This window comes from Anabrus simplex, chromosome 1 (assembly GCF_040414725.1).
Source record: "Anabrus simplex isolate iqAnaSimp1 chromosome 1, ASM4041472v1, whole genome shotgun sequence".
Taxonomy (NCBI): Eukaryota; Metazoa; Arthropoda; class Insecta; order Orthoptera; family Tettigoniidae; genus Anabrus; species Anabrus simplex.
In genome coordinates this window covers 353,489,816-353,510,141 of record NC_090265.1, presented here as the reverse complement: position 1 = coordinate 353,510,141, position 20,326 = coordinate 353,489,816, and the positions used below count along the sequence as shown (strand labels likewise).

Genomic DNA, 20,326 nt, shown 5'->3' with positions numbered 1-20,326 from the left:
GTTCGGAGCGAGGCTTGCTGACTAGGGAGGATGGCCTTGTTTGCTTTACTGAAGTTGCAAGCAATATGGATTTTCCAGATATAGGGAATCCCTTGTTTACATACAGCAAGGCCGGGAATTCGGAGCTATAGAAAGGCGAAAGAATACTTGAGTTACCCTTTTGTTTTGGGCTGAAGTTCACCATGGCACGTGAATCGACGGACAGCGTTATGACTAAAAGCAGTGAATTTAAACTAATCAAGGGAGATGGGCTCAGTTCTGATGTTTGGAAGAAGTTCCTGCTTGTGGTCACTGCAGATAGTCAGCAGACATGGCATGTTTCCTGTGAAATTTGCAATGCACTGTTAACATATAAACCCGGTACAACTCATTTAAAAAGAAACACGTTTGCAAATTTAATGCTGGCTTTTCTCGCCAAGTATTGCTCGGCATTACAAAGCAAACCGTAACTCGCGCATGTGATTTCATGTGTGCCAAAGATTTCCGACCGTTTAACACTGTTGCCGGAGAAGGCTTTAAAGAATTAAGGCAAGAATTGATTAATATCGGTGCTAATTTTGGAAAAGTAGATATTGTTGATATGTTACCGCATCGTTCCACCAGCAGTAGAAACGTCCAAGCAAAGGCAGATGAAATACGAAGCGAAATGATGCCGCTGATTATTTCTGCTATGCACGACGAATGTTGCTCAGTTACTGTTGATATGTGGACTGACCAACACAACCAAACCCATTATCTGACGCTGACTACGCGATATATAGACAGAGAGTGGAAGCTGATGAGTAATGTGGTTTTTCTTATAAAATTTGCAAAATACAAAGAAAACAGGTGTAAGTATAATTGAGGAAGTTCACGAAAGAATGTCCGAGTTAAACATTCCTCAGTGTGATTATGAAGACTTGTAACAGATCAGGGTTCAAACATAAAGACAGCTTTCGAAGAACATAGACGCGTGCCTTGTGCTGCTCACTGCATAAATACAGCACTTGCGCACGTATTCGATGAAACGAGATTTGTTATGAAAGATGCTCCACTATCTGCAAACACAATAAACGCCACAAAGGCAGTAGTGAAGTACCTGAAAAAAAGCGGTCTTGCTGCCCAGCTTCAAACAACGGTACAGCAAGAAGTAATGACGACGTGGAATAGTCTCTATACGATGTTACAGTCTGTTTTTAAGCAGGAGGAATACAGGTGGCAGCACGTGAAATTCATTAACCATTTCTCCGACAGGAGCGATATTTACTACATTATTTTCCAGTATTGCTTATCTATCTATCAATCTATATATATATATACGAAGCCGCCCGAGTTCAGTATATTGTAGAATCACAGTCTAAAAATACGAGTTTGATTATTGACAGTTACATGCTCAGTCATAAGTCCACCATTGAGGCAAAGGCGAATGTTTCCATAGATGAACAACATACGGCACAAACTCATGCCAAATGAAGCTTGCTGTAACATAGTAGCGCAAGCAAGCAACCGAGTACATAGAGAACCAGTGGCGGCTGTTGACTAGAAAAGTAGGTGAAAGGGTAACTGAAAGTTAATAACCCTTCCTTGTATGATATTTTATTATATTCATACATGAAGGATTCTTCCTACTGATACATTTATTAAAACTAAGGCAGATAACTTACACACACGCAATATACTGTTCGTTTTCCAAGCGTCAGTTCAGTTAAAGTTTCTGGATAACAGCGCCATAAATATTGAAGTGCTCTAGATGGAAAATATAATGTGTTGCTTACAGTGGCATATTACGTAAGGGCCATATAGGCCCCAGTATGGGCGAGGGGACAATTGCGGTGGCTTATTTCTGTAATGTGAAACGCATCCTTTATGCTGTATATCCTTGAAGAATATTTTAAAGAACTAGATTGCTCTATGATTTCTAGCAGGAACGTGGCAAGGAACTTAGTGGAGTTGTTTGAGGGAGACAAAAATAGAAAAAAAGAAACCCACCATCCTTTTTGACAACGGTCCAGAAGAAAGAAAATGTGTAAATGAAGAAGAGTACAATAGCTCAGTGATTTCTAGCCTAAACGATACTTGTGACACAATCTTGCAGATCTTCTCTTTCAAAACTAATATTAAAGTACCATGTGATAACATCTCGAAAGAATTCCGGTTCCTCATAACAGTGCATGTGAAATGTGACAAGGACGTCATAAAGGGGACAAAAAGCCTACAAGAACACTTTTCGACTTACATTGAACCTGAATTTGTAAACAGATGTCTGCACTTCAGAGCGCACCTGAAATCAAATGGCCTAGATATCACTTAAATCATTCATTCATTCAACGTCCACACAAAATTCAACAGGAGGCCCTACCGTGTATATATCCCAATCTGGACACTGCTGTTAATTTTTTTGTGTGTGTGTGTAAGGTGGCAACAAAATGCTCAACTGAATGATCGTTTTCCACCCTGAAATGGTTGAAGGACTACCACAGAACAATGACAGAGGAAAGGCTTTCACAAGGGCATTGGACTACGAGGATATTATGAACACCTGCGACGAACAAGGCGTAGAACACTTTAGGATTCTTCTTTTGGGTGAAATATAAACAAATACATTTCCGAGATGTACAGTTCATGCATGTTTGTCCAACTCTTGTCCCGTTTCTCTGCGGGATCGCGTATGAGGTGAGATGAATCTCTCGTGGCGGGTTTTATTAATGACCGGATGACGTCAACCTCATCAGAGGAATTAATGAGAAGAAATGATATATGATAGTAGGGAGAGGGTGAAACCCGGTGCCGGCACATAGCCTACTCCTGTCGAATAGCACCAAGGGGTCTGCTCAAGGCTTAATGTGTCCATCCGACGGATGAATCACCATCAACAGCGTCATGTGCCCTCACTCCATATGAGCACTGCGGAGAGTGATTAGAAATTGTATACCATCACCTCCCTTACCCTGCCGGCCAACATTCTGGTGGTGAAAATGTTTTCGACCAATGGGACTCGAACCAGCTAACCTCGGTGTCAGACCGTTTAGGTTTCAGCGCCTTAACGATCATGGCCATCAGGCAGGCTTACAGTACATACAGTACATGCATGCAAATAAGCATATGCATTAAACATTAGCGGTGGCAGTTACCACAGGCCTAGGTGCTGGGAATATCTAAATACGCCACTGATCACGTAGGTATCACATTTGTGTATCAGCACGTTTTACAACTTGGTTGTAGTTGTTCCAGACGATCTCGATGTTTGGGAGATGATGACTGATTCATTTAGCAATGGTAATTATTCAACTCGTACTACTTGTACATGGGCGAACTTGTGCCCATTAATAAGAGTATGACCGAGCTCGATAGCTGCAGTCGCTTAAGTGCAGCCAGTATCCAGTAATCGGGAGATAGTGGGTTCGAGCCCCACTGTCGGCGGCCCTGAAGATGGCTTTCCGTGGTTTCCCATTTTCACACCACGCAAATGCCGGGGCTGTAGCTTAATTAAGGCCACGGCTGCTTCCTTCCAGTTCCTAGGCCTTTCCTATCCCATCGTCGCCGTAAGACATATCTGTGTCGGTGCGACGTAAAACAAATAGAAAAAAAGGAGAAAGTAATAAGAGTATGGGAGTAGTCTTAGTTAAATATAACTTTATTGTTAATTCTTCCATATACTGTACTTCAAATGAACACGAAACTGGTCGTTTCCGGTACAAATAAACTGATGACCGACTTAATACGGTTTTCCTCGTGTATACGTGCAAAAAATGAGACCCAGTTAAGTGACGAAACTCCACATCTACGGAGGATGACGATAGGACTCACGTAGACAGACTGTGTGCGTCTGACGAGAGGTCGCGGCAGCTTATAGGTACGACACGAGTAACAGATACTACACTAAGCTACAAACATTAGTCGTGACAGTGTGAGCTCTCTGAAAGAGATGCGTGTTTCCTATTAAACTGTCCATTGTGCAGTACTCAGTAACTAAAGCACATTTGCACTACCGATTTGAAACTTCACAACAGCACCTTAGTTCGCAAGAATCGCCGCAGATGGAAGAGGTGCTTATTGTCAGGCCTTGAGACTTGAGATTAGCGCATGCGCAACAGCCACGCCCAGCATCCACGCTTCTTCTCGTCAGGCGACCATAGTACTGTCACTAGCCCGCTCTAAGGTTATACAAGGAGAGTTGCATAAAATGTAGGAGTTTAATAAAACATTCCCCTACCGTATAGTTTCTGCAAATCTCATAGCAGAACCATTGTGTGCGATAGAAGCTACTTGCTAGTCGTCTTCTTCTTCTTTCCAATAACTCATTTGGAGGGTACGATGAATCAACTTTGGTTACTTTTCATTGTGTTCGATTTCCTTTGTTTCCAAATTCCTTCATCCTTCGAGAGTGTCGTTCCTTTTCTTCTTGAGTCCACTTTCTTCTATATGTTTTTTCACGACAGTTTAATCCTGATGTAAACATGGTATGTCAACGCCTCCGCCAAAGAAAGAGTTGTGATTCGCTGAGCGTGTAGTACTGACCTCCACCCCGTCAACGTCTCGTATTGGGACGTACAGGGCTGCGCATCGCCTACGTAGACAGTGCGAAGATCTGAACTTCTGAATAAACGACTAAACCCTGGATTCTGTTCACTTAGTTTATTGAACACATTCACAATGCACTCACTGCCTATGGTCACTTCTGAGCGGTTTTCCCCTTTTGTGCTTCACTACACGCGATGGTCCTACCTCTTGCTCCATTTCTCTCACTATGAATATTGACTCACTGACTGCTGCTGCAAGATGCAACACCTTATCTCTACACTGTGCAGCTTGGGACTTACCCCCACTACGAGAAGACTTCCGGTATTACACCACGCCTTGTTCCTTCATTTCTCGTTATTTAATCACTATGTTATTTTAAAAAGCATATGCATATACCGGTATATATGGCAACCAAATTTAATTTGATTATGTACTCTTCCAAACTCTCTAAATGTAATAAACTAAAATAAAATTAATGCGACGCACTACTTTTCTTCGAGCTCGCATACGGTCGAGTGAGTGCGACGGTTGCTTCTCCAATCAACTACGTCTATGTCCATGTGCAAAGGCAAGGTGCTCCGGCTATTTGTTTACATCAGGATTAAACTCTCGTGAAAAAGCGGTTAGTTGTTGGTTTCTTCCGCTCCTGAAACGCTGCCTTTTGAACTGCTTCTCTAAAAAGTATTCTGTTTTTGATTGTATCTGTTTTAATTCCAGAATTTTTCATGTCTTTCTCAATTTCAATGAACCATGTGGGTTTAGATTTGTAACTATTCAGAAGGTGGAACATGCGCTTCGTTAGTCTGTTGTCATCCATTCTGTAAACGTGTCCAAAGAATTGTATTCTTTTCCTCATTACGTCACGTAGTTTTTCAATTTTCAAATATAGTTCTCTGTTTGGTCTTAACCTGTATTTTGCATTATTATTTCATTTAGCTCCCAGTATTTTTCTCAAAATTCTTCTTTCAACCTTCTATAGTCTGTTAATAATAGTTTGCATTATTGAATAAATATACAGATTCCACTTCTGTCATACCAGTAACACAAGTAATCTGCGTCCGTAAAGGAATAAGAAATCCGACGAGATATAGTCTCATTTGCATAATCGACAGTTTGTCCAATCAACAAGCTCTTTCTCTCCCTTTATGTGTGACATTTGATAGTCTTTCAGGATTGGTGTGCAGTTGAGCAAGAGAAGCGATATGAGATATTCGCAATAATTTATTTAAGAGCACTAGGTAGGGCTACGTATGTGTGTTTGGATGAACGGATTACTACTCAGTTTTAATATTCCTTAATTTAGGAGCCAGGAACAATCTAGACTATCATTTCCCTTTGTATGAGACACATCCTTTAAACTCTGAAATAGCGTTATCTGTGACACTAATGTGTGAACCTAACTGTATTCTGACAGGTTGTGCAAAACTTGAAAATTTGCGCTACATATTATGCCAAAGTTAATTTGTTCCTGGATAGACCACTGGAATGGACCTTATCTCGCACGTTCTCATTGCCTCAATGATCTAAGTTTGAGACGGTGGCTTATCCAAGTATGTTAAGTGTTTCTAAGTCTGGCATTAAACCGCATATTACCGAGCAAGTGACTGCGCAGTTTGGCTCAAGTAGCTAATAGTTTGCAATCTGGAGATAGTGGGTTTGAACCCCACTGTTGGCAGCCCTGAAGATGGATTTCCGTGGTTTTCCATGTTCACACCAGGCAAATGCTGGGGCTGTGCCTTAATTGAGGCCACGGGCGCTTCCTTCACACTCGTAGGCCTTTCCTAACCCATCGTCGCCATGAGACCTACTGTATCTGTGTCGGCGCGACGTTAAGCAATTGTAAAGAAAAGAAAACCGCATATTATATAACTTCGGGGAGTGGCCGTGTGCTACTGATGTCGCAAGTGAAAGCAGGCCTCCAGGACCTATGACCTTCTAATCAATAGGCTAGTGTTTTTCTACTGTAGATCCCACTGCCCCAAGGCCAGTTCTCGAGAGCAGGGCGCTGTTCCTGTGTTCTGTGCGATAACATTTCAAACTAACACGAGGAACGTATTATGGAGACCTTATCTCTGCACTTATCACTTAGAGCTTTCCACAACGCATTCCAAGCGTGGAGCATTGCATAACCTCCCAATCAACTGGCACAGTGACTCAGCATGAAGTACGGTACTTCGCTAGATAACACGGAGGTCGAGTTTAACGATATTTGTTATTCATGAAACTAATGAAAGATTTGCGTTTACATATTCTTTAGTTTACAGCATGAAAAGCAGAGATGGTGCCATTTTCATTCCTCACTTGGTTTGGTGTTTGGAGGCAAAATAATGTTTTTCCATTTTGCAATACCAAAAAAATTTTGTACGAAAAACTGAGAAATATATTAATTTAATACCGGTACTGTGTGCATTGATATCTTTATAGCTGTTTTGTTTATTATTAACTGTTTGACGATATAATATCATTTTTAATGTCAAACATTGTACCTTGCACCATTTTAATACCCTGCACCACATAAAACAATTAGTGTTAGTGATACTAGTGAAAACCCCTTGTTTCTAATTAAATGTATAGTCTGTTTAGATGGTAAGAAAAATAAATAAAACCTGCCATAAAAGGCAGGGCTGTGGTATCTGAAGAGAATATAATTCGAGCTATAAAGGCAGTTTTTGTTCAGCTGTCCGAGCTGCTAGCAGGCAATTCAATGTATCAAAGATATCTGGACAGGGACGTAACGTTAGGACGTGCAGGCGGGCCCGGGCCAATAAGGGGCCCCGCAGACTCCTCGCAAATAAAATAAAAATAATATATCTAGCTCAATGGCACTCTGCACGGAAATGATCAGTATAGTTTTGTAGACTCAGTCTAAATGGTTTGTTTATATCTTTTATGCAGGGGCGGCCCTACCTTATGTGCTGAAATGCTGCAGTATATTGCCTATTTGAAAAATAAATTACTTTAAATATATTATCTGCAATCAAATACAGTGCATTGAAAAATACGGCAGCCAAAGAATAGGAAATCATTCAACTTCCCTCACAACCAGGTAACTAGTCGTGTGCTCCACTCCGGGTGGCAGCGCGGGCTGTACGATCACAGCTCAGCGAGAATTTCTAAGCTTTTTGGCAGAAAGCAAGAATTCTGCCTTTTGCGCATGCGTGCCCAACTTTTCCGATAGGATGTGGAAACAACAGCCAAGACCGACAAGACATCACTTCACAGCGATTCTTCCTTCGACCACAGAGAGGCAGCACTAGTCACACTTGCTTTACGACCGAAATGAGAACTCAGTGGTAGTATTTAAGAGGAGATCGCGCAAAACAAACGGGAAAACAAAATACTGTAGAGCTGTTCCCCCCAGGTCTTTTAATACCAAAGAGGATAGAACACTCCCAACTTGCCTATTCTATAGCCACCTTTGTAAATCGATAAACTATTAAAATGGTACTTTATTATGTTGTCAAAATAAGGACATGATATTGTGATGTTCTTTAATAAAAAATGTCTAGTTTATAAATATCACTATAAAAACAAAACATGCAATTTTGCAATACGACGTTGCTGGTTTATTTCAATAATTTTGGTAACATTGGGAAGTTCTGTTTTTGCGTGCTCACACCAAGTGTTTGAGTTCGTGAATATTTTGCCATTGCAGGTTTTATTGTGTGTTTAATTATTTAGTTTTCCTATGAGGAATGTGTATATGTGTTGGGGTTGTTTGCGTGTTTGTTCAGTGTGGAAAACTCAGTGGAGAGCCTCTTGCTATTTTGCTATTTGCTTAACGTCGCACCGACACAGATATGTCTTATGGTGACGATGTGACAGGAAAAGCCTAGGAAGTGGAAGGAAGCGGCCGTGGCCTTAATTAAGGTACAGCCGCGGAATTTGCATGGTGTGAAAATGGGAAGCCACGGAAAACCATCTTCAGGGCTGCCGACAGTGGGGCTCGAACTTACTATCTCCCGAGAGCCTCTTGAAAACCGCATACCGGTATGTTTATCAATATTTCTATTTTTTGGAGGGGGGATGGGTTTTTCAGCACACAGCTGATTTTCTGTACCAGCCGCCACTGCTTTTATGTCAAGAAATTGTCGTTTGGTTGCATGTAGCAGCAGTTATTTTAGCACAGCTGTCCGTCGGAACACCGCGGCACGCTCCTCGCAAAAGACCTGCACCAAATGATTTAAAAATAATTAAGTTACAGCAATGAAAACTGATGCCAAAATATCGTATTTTAGTTAGAAAATGATATTATTGATCTGTAGTGCATCTGAGATCGTATTATGCACAAATTTTGCTGAACATTTAACTTGTATCACACAACAATGTACACTGACTGATAGAGCAAATGCAACACCAAGAAGGAGTGGTCAGAACTTTATGCCAATTGCAGGGTAGACTGACGTCACTGAGGTATGCTCATGATGTGAAATGCGCCGCTGTGCTGCGCACGTAGCGAACGATAAATGGGACACGGCGTTGGCGAATGGCCCACTTCGTACCGTGATTTCTCAGCCGACAGTCATTGTAGAACGTGTTGTCGTGTGCCACAGGACACGTGTATAGCTAAGAATGCCAGGCCGCCGTCAACGGAGGCATTTCCAGCAGACAGACGACTTTACGAGGGGTATGGTGATCGGGCTGAGAAGGGCAGGTTCGTCAAATCGCAGCCGATACCCATAGGGATGTGTCCACGGTGTAGCCTGTGGCGAAGATGGTTGGCGCAGGGACATGGGGACATGTGGCACGTCGAGGGGTCCAGGCGCAGCCCGAGTGACGTCAGCCAATAAGAAGTAGGTGTAGTAACACTCAGTCAGTTCAGTTTCGAACGAGCTCTCTTTGCGCGAAGGCTTATCAGTTGTGTTGTTGGATGAAAATGAAAATCCACAGTCTGTCTTCAGTCATTGATGAAAATGAAAATCCACAGTCTGTCTTCAGTCATGGAATTGGGTCAGGAATGGAAGGAATGAAGCCCCATCTAGCGGCGAGGATAGGAACAGTGCCGACTGTCGAAGCCTGTCGCACTCCTCTGGGGCAGTGATTAATGACTGACAAATGAAAGGAAATGATCATGGAGAGTGTTGCTGGAATGAAAGATGACAGAGAAAACCGGAGTACCCGGAGGAAAACCTGACCCGCCTCCGCTTTTTCCAGTACAAATCTCACATGGAGTGACTAGGATTTGAACCACGGAACCTGGCGGTGAAAGGCCGGTGCGCTGCCGTCTGAATCACGGAGGCTCCTTGAGATTATTGATAATTTTCTAAATTTATTTGAACAGTTTTTTATTTAATTTTGTTCCTATATATTTCTGTGTTGTCGTCTTCTTAATCTGTTTACCCTCCAGGGTCGGTTGTTCCCTCGGACTCAGTGAGGGATCCCACCTCTGCCGCCTCAAGGGCAGTATCCTGGAGCTTCAGACTTTGGCCCGGGATGAAACTGGGGAGGAGGACCAGTACCTCGCCCAGGCTGCCTCACCTGCTATGCTGAACAGGGGTCTTGTGGAAGGATGGGAAGATTGGGACAGGCAAGGAAGAGGGAAGGAAGCGGTCGTGGCCTTAAGTTAGGGACCATCCCGGTATTTGCCTGGAGGAGAAGTGGGAAACCACGGAAAACCACGGAAAACCACTTCGAGGATGGCTGAGATGGGAATCGAACTCACCGCTACTCAGTTGATCTGCCGAGGCTGAGTGGACCCCGTTCCAGCCCTCATACCTTCTTCTTCTTCTTCTTCTTCTGCTTAACCTGCTTACCCTCCAGGGTCGGTTTTTCCCTCGGACTCAGCGAGGGATCCCACCTCTACCGCCTCAAGGGCAGTATCCTGGAGCTTCAGACTTTGGGCCGGGATGAAACTGGGGAGGAGGACCAGTACCTTGCCCAGGCGGCTTCACCTGCTATGATGAACAGGGGTCTTGTGGAGGGATGGGAAGATTGGAAGGGATAGACAAGAAAGAGGGAAGGAAGCGGCCATGGCCTTAACTTAGGCACCATCCTGGCATTTGCCTGGAGGAGAAGTGGGAAACCACGGAAAACCACTTCCAGGATGGCTGAGGTGGGAATCGAACCCACCTCTACTCATTTAACCTCCCGAGGCTGAGTGGACCCCGTTCTAGCCCTCGTACCACTTTTCAAAAGTTGTGGCAGAGCCGGGAATCGAACCCGGACCTCCGGGGGTGGCAGCTAATCACGCTAACCACGGTTTCTGTATTGTAATCGAATAAATCATTATGACTGAGACTTTGATATCGGTTACAGAGTATAGTTTCGTAGTTAATGTAAAATGAAACCAATTTGAAGCACGAACAACTAAGTGGTGTATGTTTAGTTTATTTTCCGGGTTGAACCGTGTTGTTATCTGTACATTACGTACAATTTGCCGACATTTCGAATACATTGCAGTATTCTTTTTCAAGGCGAATGAAATACCCCTACTCGATCCGAGGTAGTCAGTCTCCCAGGCAGCATGATGTATTCGAAACGTCGGCAAACTGTACGTAATGTACAGATAACAACACGGTTCAACCCGGAAAATAATCTAAATAATTCTACACACCGTGGAAGCTTCACCCCTAAGACAAGTAGTGTATGGTTCAGCAGCTTAGCCGTTAAATCACGGAGGCAGCTAAATAAAACATATTGCTTGATGATGCTTGTTGTTTTAAGGGGCCTAACGTCGAAGGTCATCGGCCCCATAAAACATAATACATTTTTAATACCCGTACAATAGCGAATAATCCCTTTATTTCTATAATTTGACAATATATAGCTTATTATCTACCTGCTGTAATTAAATTTATATTAAATATTCGTAGGTTTTATTTGAGGGGGCCCGAATTTTTATTTTGGCAGGCGGGCCCGTACCACATTCGTTACGCTCCTGCATCTGGATGCAAACAAAGACTCTGAAAACGGTTTGTTTGCGTATAAAGCAAACAATGCAGTGTGGAAGGTCTTAATTCTGGAAGAAGAAATGGTGTCACATTCCCCTATGGTAAAATCAAAACACAAAATATGTCTTTTATCTCTCCATTCATCAACGGCTGCTAATTTCACATGGCCGCCAGTCGTAAGACATAGCCTGCACGGTTGCTAGGTAACACTGTCTAGCCATCCATACTTTGCACGTTTGCTGGTTTGCACTTCCATGACACATTTTGTTACCGGGTGAGTTGCCCTGAAGATGGCTTTCTGTGGTTTCCCATTTTCACACCAGGCAAGTGCTGGGCCTGTACCTTAATTAAGGCCACGGCCGTTTCCTTCCAACTTCTAGGCATTTCCTGTCCCATCGTCGCCATAAGACCTATCTGTGTCGGCGCGACATGAAGCCACTAGCAAAACAAAAAAAAAACATTTTATTACATGACACTATTTCGTTACACACGTTTTCGGATCACCTCTAGCTCTAAGACATATTTGTCAACAATTTTGGTGAAGAATTTAATCACAGCTAGCCATGTGCACTATGGACTGTAAAGAAAATAGGTAATGGAGTTACAAGTCTGTATGCTAAAATCTATAATAACAGGTGTCCATCTTCATGGTATGTTAATTATTGCAGAGCTGGTGAGCAATGAACATGACAATGAGGTTTCTCTGAGAACGCCTCAGTACAAGTCTTGCAAGAGCTACAGGATTTAATAAGCCAGCAATAAAAAATTTTCGAAAAACGTTTTCTGGTGTCCTGCTTTAGAATCAGTTTGGTGTACAAAGCATTTATAATATGGAAGATACTGGAAACTGGAATTTCTAACGTTCATAACCTTGATGTGGATATAGATTCCCTTAGGGAACCTGAATTATTTGTCCCAAGTGAGTAAATTCATGATACCAAGGTAAGGGGTCTGTTATGGGACATTATACATTTTCAGGCTTCAAATAGCCTACACAGTGGCCTCCACAGTATGCTGTAGCCATATCGTCTTGGTAGGTGTGCTATTTACCAACTGACGAGCCCAAATTAGCGCACTGTGGCGAAACGCTGGCAACAGGAATTAGTTAGCTTGAAAATGTATAATGTCCAATAACGGACCCATTATATTGGCTCATAACCTTCCCAAAGTCGTTACATATAGTGTAAGCAGGTTGTAGAGTTACATGAGGAAAGAGGTATGAACATCACTTTAATTGCTTGCATCATTGCCTTACGAAATTGCGTGCCTCCAGTTCATATTTTTTCCAGGGTACATTTCAAGGATCATATGTTGAATGGGCGACCTACTGGTACCTATGAGACTTGTAATTCTAGTGGATGGTCAAATAGTGAAAATGTATTGATTTCTTGGGTCATTTTATCAACCATCCAAAACCTCTTATTTCTTAACAGAATATACATTTTACTGGCCCACCTGTTCAATATTTCATTGGAACTGACAAAGGTAAGAAATGTATTTTACTTTTAGACACTCACGAAAGCCACGTGGCAATTTATACCATCAAAAAAGTTATCATAATGCTCAACTTCATTTAAAGACTTTTGTTTAAATAAATTTGAGTCGGTATATTTTTGCTTTTCATTTAAAGTAGCTATGCCTTTCTTCGAACCCTGTCGATCGGACGATGATGTGATAAGAAAAGACCCGTAACGCCCAGAGATACAAGATACAAATATTTATTAGCGTGCAACCGAGGGAGATGACCGACGATCGACGGCGACTTAAGGGTTCTATATATGGTACTGTATAATGGATGGTCAGCCGTTAAATCCACGAAAGATTATATTATCTTAGTTGTTAAGTGTAACAAAGGTCTTATTTATTTATTTATTTATTTATTTATTTATTTATTTATTTATTTATTTACTCGTTCATTCAAGTTTATGAGTTTGTAATACAATCATCATGGTAATTTTCGAATTTATTTTATTTTCTGTGGTATTTCAAATTCCTTTTCATTTCTGGAGCTTTATAAATTGGTTGGAAATTTAAAATTACCTCTTTATAACCAATGGATTATTATTTGTTTAATAAGTCTCTTCTTTTCAACAGCTGCTCCTTACAAACTGTTGCCGCTTCTTGAAGAGGATGGAAAGCTGGCCTACCAGTCAAAGGCTATCTGCCGTTACTTAGCAAAGAAGGTGGGTCTGATGGGTAAAGATGATTGGGAAAATCTTGAAATTGACTCTGCTGTGGAATCTTTCTACGATTTTAGAAAGGGTAAGTCTGCATTTCACTTTTCTCTGAACTTTCTATGAAACTCCAGGTCACTGCATGGCATTCACAGACTCGAATTTAAGCATAATACAGTATAGTGAAGAGGAGTCATTCTTTCAAATATGGTTGGTCATTGAATCAATTTTATTTATTGAAAAAAATATTGCCGTCAGGTTCTGTATTAGTTGTGTAGTTATACGCTATTCTATCCCGATGCGAGAATACATACTAGCGGGTAAACTGGCAGTAAAACTAATCGACTTTATTCTCGAATTGTTTTTGAAAAGTATTCTGACTTGCCTACATATTTCTTCTGTCTTACACTACCTCTCCTTAAGTTTATGTATCTCTCTTTGGCTCACAAGGAAAATTCCTCGCAACGTTGGAAATGACCGAAAAGAACCTTATAGAAATACTGTATTAATAATGCAAGTGAAATACATAAAATACAATTACTTACCTAGTGAACCCTGAAGTGTCGATATGGCCGCGACGTGTCTCCGTATATCTTCAGTGAATTTCAACATGAAAATGATGCTTTTCCAAGTGTTCGACTCATAGAGCAGTGTAACGATGATTACATTTGACAACAGCCCAATCCTGCACACACCATCCTGAACGTTGGGAGCAAACGTCATAGCAACTTCTTGAAGTTACTCTTTTAATAAAGTGCGTAATTTTCTACGGAAAAGAACCCTTCAGCCATTTTTAGTGAGCATATTTGAGCTTTGCTACCAATTTTCATCCAGTTCGGAGCATTCACACACAAATACTTACCTCTTCAGTGGTATATCGACCTTTAGACTCCAGACCGTACCTTCGAAGCCGGAAGAGATGAACGGTTCACGAGTTATTTGACGTGGACATCTTAGATTAATAACCCTGTGTATCTCGTAAAAGAAAGAGTAGGCCTATTTGAAACAGGAAATTGTTAAGGACTATGGCCAAGAAAATGACTAAATATCTTGCAAAGGAAAGAGTACACATGTGGAACAAGAAAACGTCCCCTTCATAGGTAGGAAGATATCCAGAGTGTAACAATAAGGTCTGACCAAATTTTTAGGACATATTCCTCACACGTAGCCAAGGTTCTTAAACACTACTAAAGGTTGGGCCCAACGCGAGACGAGCTGCTATTGGTTAACGAAATGACGTCACAGTAGGAGCAAAGCAGCCGAACCCAGAGCGCGTAAATCGGTAGGAATCTCATAATACCAGCAAATATTACAGTTTCTCAGAACTAATTGCAGACCAGACATAAAGATTATTGCTGTTATAAGATTGAAATATGGTACAGCATAGTAAGTTTTCATTATTTCTATTACGAATAAGGCGTAAATGTAACGTGACGGCACACTGACCAACGCTTAAATTCCTTTATTTGGTTTTGCCATTCTTCCGATGGAACGAGTAGACCTACCCGATACAACACTTCTATCCATCCCGCAGGGGCTGTACCAGAAGAAATGGAAAGCTTTTCCCCAGTGGGACTTCCCATTGACCTGTCTTATTTTCCTCCACGGTAGGCGATGTAGCCGGCGAGGTATCGAAATCCCTCTGCTGAACAATCAGGTGTCGCTGTAGATTGCGGTGAATCATTAACGGTACGGTTTTCTAACGCAATGATTCTATGAACACAGAAATTTCACTCCAGCTACTATTACACTGTTCACGCAACTATGAAAAGAAAATAAGTGCACCTTACTGCACGAAACACAGCAACTTAACAGAGATCTCACAAAAACGAACTACGACACACATACTACGCAAAATACAGTAGGCCACTATATAAACCAACAGCAATATACGGAAAAAATTTACGTATAGATATTACGTGGAAATCCTTTAAACAATGAAATAAGATACACGTGCGGCTGTATGCTACACAGTCACGGTGCTCCTGTGATGACGTCACGAACAGGATGAGGGAAAACTAACATCTACTGCGCAACCAATCTGGGCCACCCGTGCACGTAGCCAACGGCCATAGCCGTGTTGATCCCGTGAGATTTCCGAAGTTAAGCAACATTGGACGTGGTCAAGATTTGGATGGGTTGCCACCCGCTGTTGGTGGGGGTAAGGGAATGGAGGAGCGGAAAGGAACTGACCACTCTACCGTACGTAAACTCCGGCTCACGCGCACCTCTACGGAGGTTCGGACCTGCCTTCCGGCAGAATACACCTTTACCTTACCCTCACACATAGAAGGAGGAAATATGATATATAGACACACAAAGCGAAAATCACAGTGAAAATCAAATGATCATAAATATGTCTCTCGATCATGGCCATCCATCAACGGCTGCTAATTTCAGACGGCCGCCAGCCATAAGAGACACAGCCTGCACGGTTGCTAGGTAACACTGTCTGGTTGCTAGGGTTACGATTCCGTCACACATTTTGTGAGTCTAAATTCCGTAACGCAAATTTTCGGATGATAATAAATTTTCTCATTGTACGACTTTGCAGTGGAGGTTGCCTTCTCTAGGCCAAGTAACTGACAAGTTTTGCAAAAGGTGGACGGGATAATCTTTTTTTCTTTATTTTACAATTTGCTTAAGTCGCACCGCCACAGATAGGTCTTATGGCGCCGATGGGGTAGGAGTGGGAAGGAAGTGGCTGTGGCCTTAATTAAGTTACAGCTTGATGTGAAAATGAGAAACCACGGAAAACCATCTTTAGAGCTGCCAAAGGTGGGGTTCGAACCCGCTATCTCCCGAATGCAAGTTCAGAGCTGTGTGATCCTAACCGCACGGCCACTTGCTCGGTGATATTTACTTTTACAAACAAGACGTGCAGCATAATGATATCAATTTTATTACATATAGTGCCTCCTGGCGCTGAAAACAAAAGAAAAGTCTTGAAATAAATTAAAACTCACCACTGTGAAAATGTCAATCAATAATGTTACCATATTTCTGTATCATGAAATCGGGACGGCGTTACACTTTTCAGTAATGAAATCAGTACATCAGTCAAGCACAGAGAGCGTGGATACAGAAAGCGAAAAATGAATAGGCCTATATACACTAATTGTTCATTTTAAAATATGTAAATTACCAAAATGGACGTGCAATGAAACTTACATATGGATGTGCTGCACTTCGACTGTTGTTACTGGTATTTTCCTGAAATATGATTCTTCCTTAGGACATCTTTTTTATCACACAGCATATAAAAATCGACACATGCGTAATCGTAGTTGACCGTACTGATAAACATTAATTTAAGGGTTTGTACTGGCAGAAGATTTTTGTCACTTGTCCATAAACTATTCAAAACATTCGTTCGGTCGGAGCGTTGGTTCCGGATAAACAACTAAGAAATTAACTGATTGAATATGGCACATTATTGGAATTAAAATGGGAAATTATTTCCAACCAGCATTTACCTTTCGAAGTTATAAAATTAACAAATTACCAACATTTCTAATGTCTCATACGGTTTAACGTGTACATATTCATCATACAGAGCAGTCTTATCCATTGTCAATTATGGCACAACTTCTCGCATGAAAGCATAGGCACTTTCTATTTCCTCACAGCAGGGAATTCTGTAAAGTGTATCACAACTAAAATCTTTTATATTTTAAGAGGATAAAATCCATTTACTTAAATATTACACTGTAGTTTGATGAAGTTTTATAGATATATTGCTTAAATTTTGCAACTTCTGGTGCAAATCCGCCTGTTTAGAGTTTCAAAACTGTCGTTTTAACAGCTGGCGTAACAGACCAATCTTTATTCTTAAAAGTCAGAGTTGTTTTTAAATTATTTAAGACAGAAATTACCTCAAAAACGTAGCTGTTTGTCCTTCTATCTTTTCAACCGCTGAGTGAATTCAACCGCTGAGTGAAAAGTTGGTACCTGGTTGCGGTTGTGAAAAAAAGTTCAATAAAACGCTTTTATGGCAAATGGACATTTATCTTGAGATTCGAAAAATGATTTTAGAGGTAAAAACTTTATCAGAAGACGTTCAACGGCAGGGAGTAAAGCAAGCCACTTTGTTTTTCTGTAGCCTAACATTTGGTTATATTCGTGATCCACAAAATCGCAAAACCCTTTTGAGGTTTTCAACTCTAACAGTGTACAAGTAAAAATATGAACATATTTTTGACACGATGCATTCTAGATCAACAGGAAACCCATCAGCAGCTGCCTGAATAGTGTTGTGAATGATGTAATTAGAACATCCAACCCTAAGTAAATTAAGTCCCAAGTTCTCTTCTAGTTTTGTGAAGACGTTGTTAACACTTTTTCTAGGGATATCACCAAAATTACAATTAGTGTTATATATAGTATCTCCCACTGAGTTCACACTAATCAAGTACTTAGTCAAAAACTCAGTTATACTATATTCGCAGTTTTTAACTACGACCAAAAGCAGCTTCGTGTTCACTTATTGTACCCTTGTGACAAGGATATGGGTGCATCATACCGCTTCAGTTTCTCTATAAAGTTCTTCTGATTTTATCAGCACCACGTGTAGAATATTTTACCGTCTAGTTCATTCAATTGTTCTTCTCAGATTAAGTTATTGTTGGTCATGCTTTCTGTCACTCGCATTACCTTCCGAGACATGTGACAAGTTGAGATCACCTGCTACAATGACGTTCCTTTCAGTGGCGGTTTCTGGTATAGCGCAATGGAGCAATGAACCTCCAGTTTATATCATATTGTACTCAACTATGTAATTTTCATAACTCCCTTGTCAATCTCGAAGCTCTTGCTAAGTCCCTCTATCCGTAATATACTCGTACTGGCTTTCAATTCATGTGAGCTGCGCAAGGCCTGTGGCTGGATACTTGTCCGGAATGAACCCCCTTGCAAAGGCGATCTCTCCGTCCGTACATAGGCGAAGGGAGTGGCGAGCTGCGGGGGGACGAAAGCCAGCACTAAGGCAAGACCAGGATATCGCAGAAACGGATCTCTGTTCTTTACGCATGCGCAATAGGCCACTGTCTCAACACTAGCTATACTGAGAGTCAACTTAAGACCTTAGCGGTCCCTTTGATGTTAGTCAGACTTCTGGTCGGTGAAAAGGCTTCCGCAGCGCCAAATAGTTCCCTAGGTTTGTTACTTGTTCCTGAAGTCAGGAGCTTCCTTCAGTTTGGTTAGATATTCTGGTAAACTGACTTGATGAATTAAAATTTTTGCCCTGTATAAATATGGAAAATATATCACAGGTTGTATGTTATTCGGGTTCGTTACCAACTCTTATATTTCATACGTAGATGGCTGTGAATAGTTATTGTTCTCAGTGGTGTATGTAGCAAAATAATAATAATTTAATATGATATTGATATCTTATTGCACTGTGTACTTAGTAAGTTTGTTCGAGTTCATTCCACTGTTGATAAGTTCGCATAATAGGTGGGACGTTGAAGATGGATCCAAGAAAACTGTTGGCAATACTGGCTGCAACAGCGTGTTCACTGTTCAGTATTCATAATGGCTGCCAGCTGTGAGCAAGACGTGTGTGATGCTGTGACGCTTGAGTCCCCTGTGAAATACTTTAAAGCTAACAAAAGTAGAGGAAAATAAAGTAGAAAATCTAAACCAAATTGTTTTAAACGTTTACAGTAGCCTACGAGATTAGAATCCACTGTGGACTATGGAAGACGTGAAAAAGTCCGCGCAGCTGATCGGCGTTTCTGTGTACAGTGTTTACGCAGCTCGCTTGGAATGGCAAATCCAAGTCTCCAGGGAAAGAACGATGTGTCAGCTCAGCACTCGCCGTAAATAAAACAGGAAGGGCCTTAACACGGTATGGGAATAGGATCTTTGGCGTATTCGATGATAATAATAATAATAATAATAATAATAATGTGTACTTTACTTTATATTCGCAACCGCACTCTACCTACAGAAATGTTGTCATGAGAGGATCATGAGTTCGTTTTTACCTTCCGAATGACGAGACTACAATATTTACAACATTCCTGGAAGCATTGTATTTTGCAATCCCACTCACCGGTGGGTTTTTCAGCTTTTTTAACTATGAGAAGCTGCCACTGACAGTCGTTGCAAGAGAGCGGAATCGTATACGTATGTTGTAAGTCTCCATGTGCCTCACACAAATCGCATTATGAAACAAAAATAATTCTTGCTTCTCTTGCCTCGGAATTCGTCAGTAATCTGTAGGTTTTATATGGTCAATGGAGGAATAAATAGGTATGGCACGTAATCAAAGTACAGCTATGTGAAAGGCAGTGATTTCGTTTGATGCTTCACTATTTCAGAATGAAGTACTGTACTTGTCAGATGGACGCACGGCGTTAATGATAAGCTGGTTGTGGCGGAGATGGAGAACGATGACGAGACGGGAAGGGGGAACAGGGGACGTGCTCACGTGCGGAAGGATACTTTTCCTAAGCTCTTAACTTGAATTTCAGTATAGTCGTGTTGTTGGTGTTGGGGTATGTGCCTGCCATCTGTTGGCCTTACGGGAATTTGACTAGGCAACAGAGAATAGTGCACGTAACTAGCGCTAGTGTTGAAAAGCATCGTTACTACCAAAAGTCACATTAAACTGTCAAATTCCAATTAATATCTTGTCCCAAATACGTCATTACTTACTAAACATCTATTCATTTGCCTTCTTTGGAATAATTACCTTTTGGAGAGGAACTTAACTCAAAAATCATTGAGGCAAAGAATAGCGGCAAGGTAATACCA

The 20,326-nt window shown here is 41.4% G+C and overlaps 1 protein-coding gene across 1 annotated transcript in view; it reads left to right on the top strand.

Moving 5' to 3' along the window:
- The window catches only part of LOC136856789 (glutathione S-transferase), a 39,185-nt gene that overhangs the window by 8,013 nt on the left and 10,846 nt on the right, over positions 1 to 20,326 (top strand). The window contains exon 2 of the mRNA XM_067134900.2: positions 13,485 to 13,652. Coding sequence (XP_066991001.2) covers positions 13,485 to 13,652 — 168 coding nt within the window. The remainder of the gene's footprint in view (positions 1 to 13,484; positions 13,653 to 20,326) is intronic.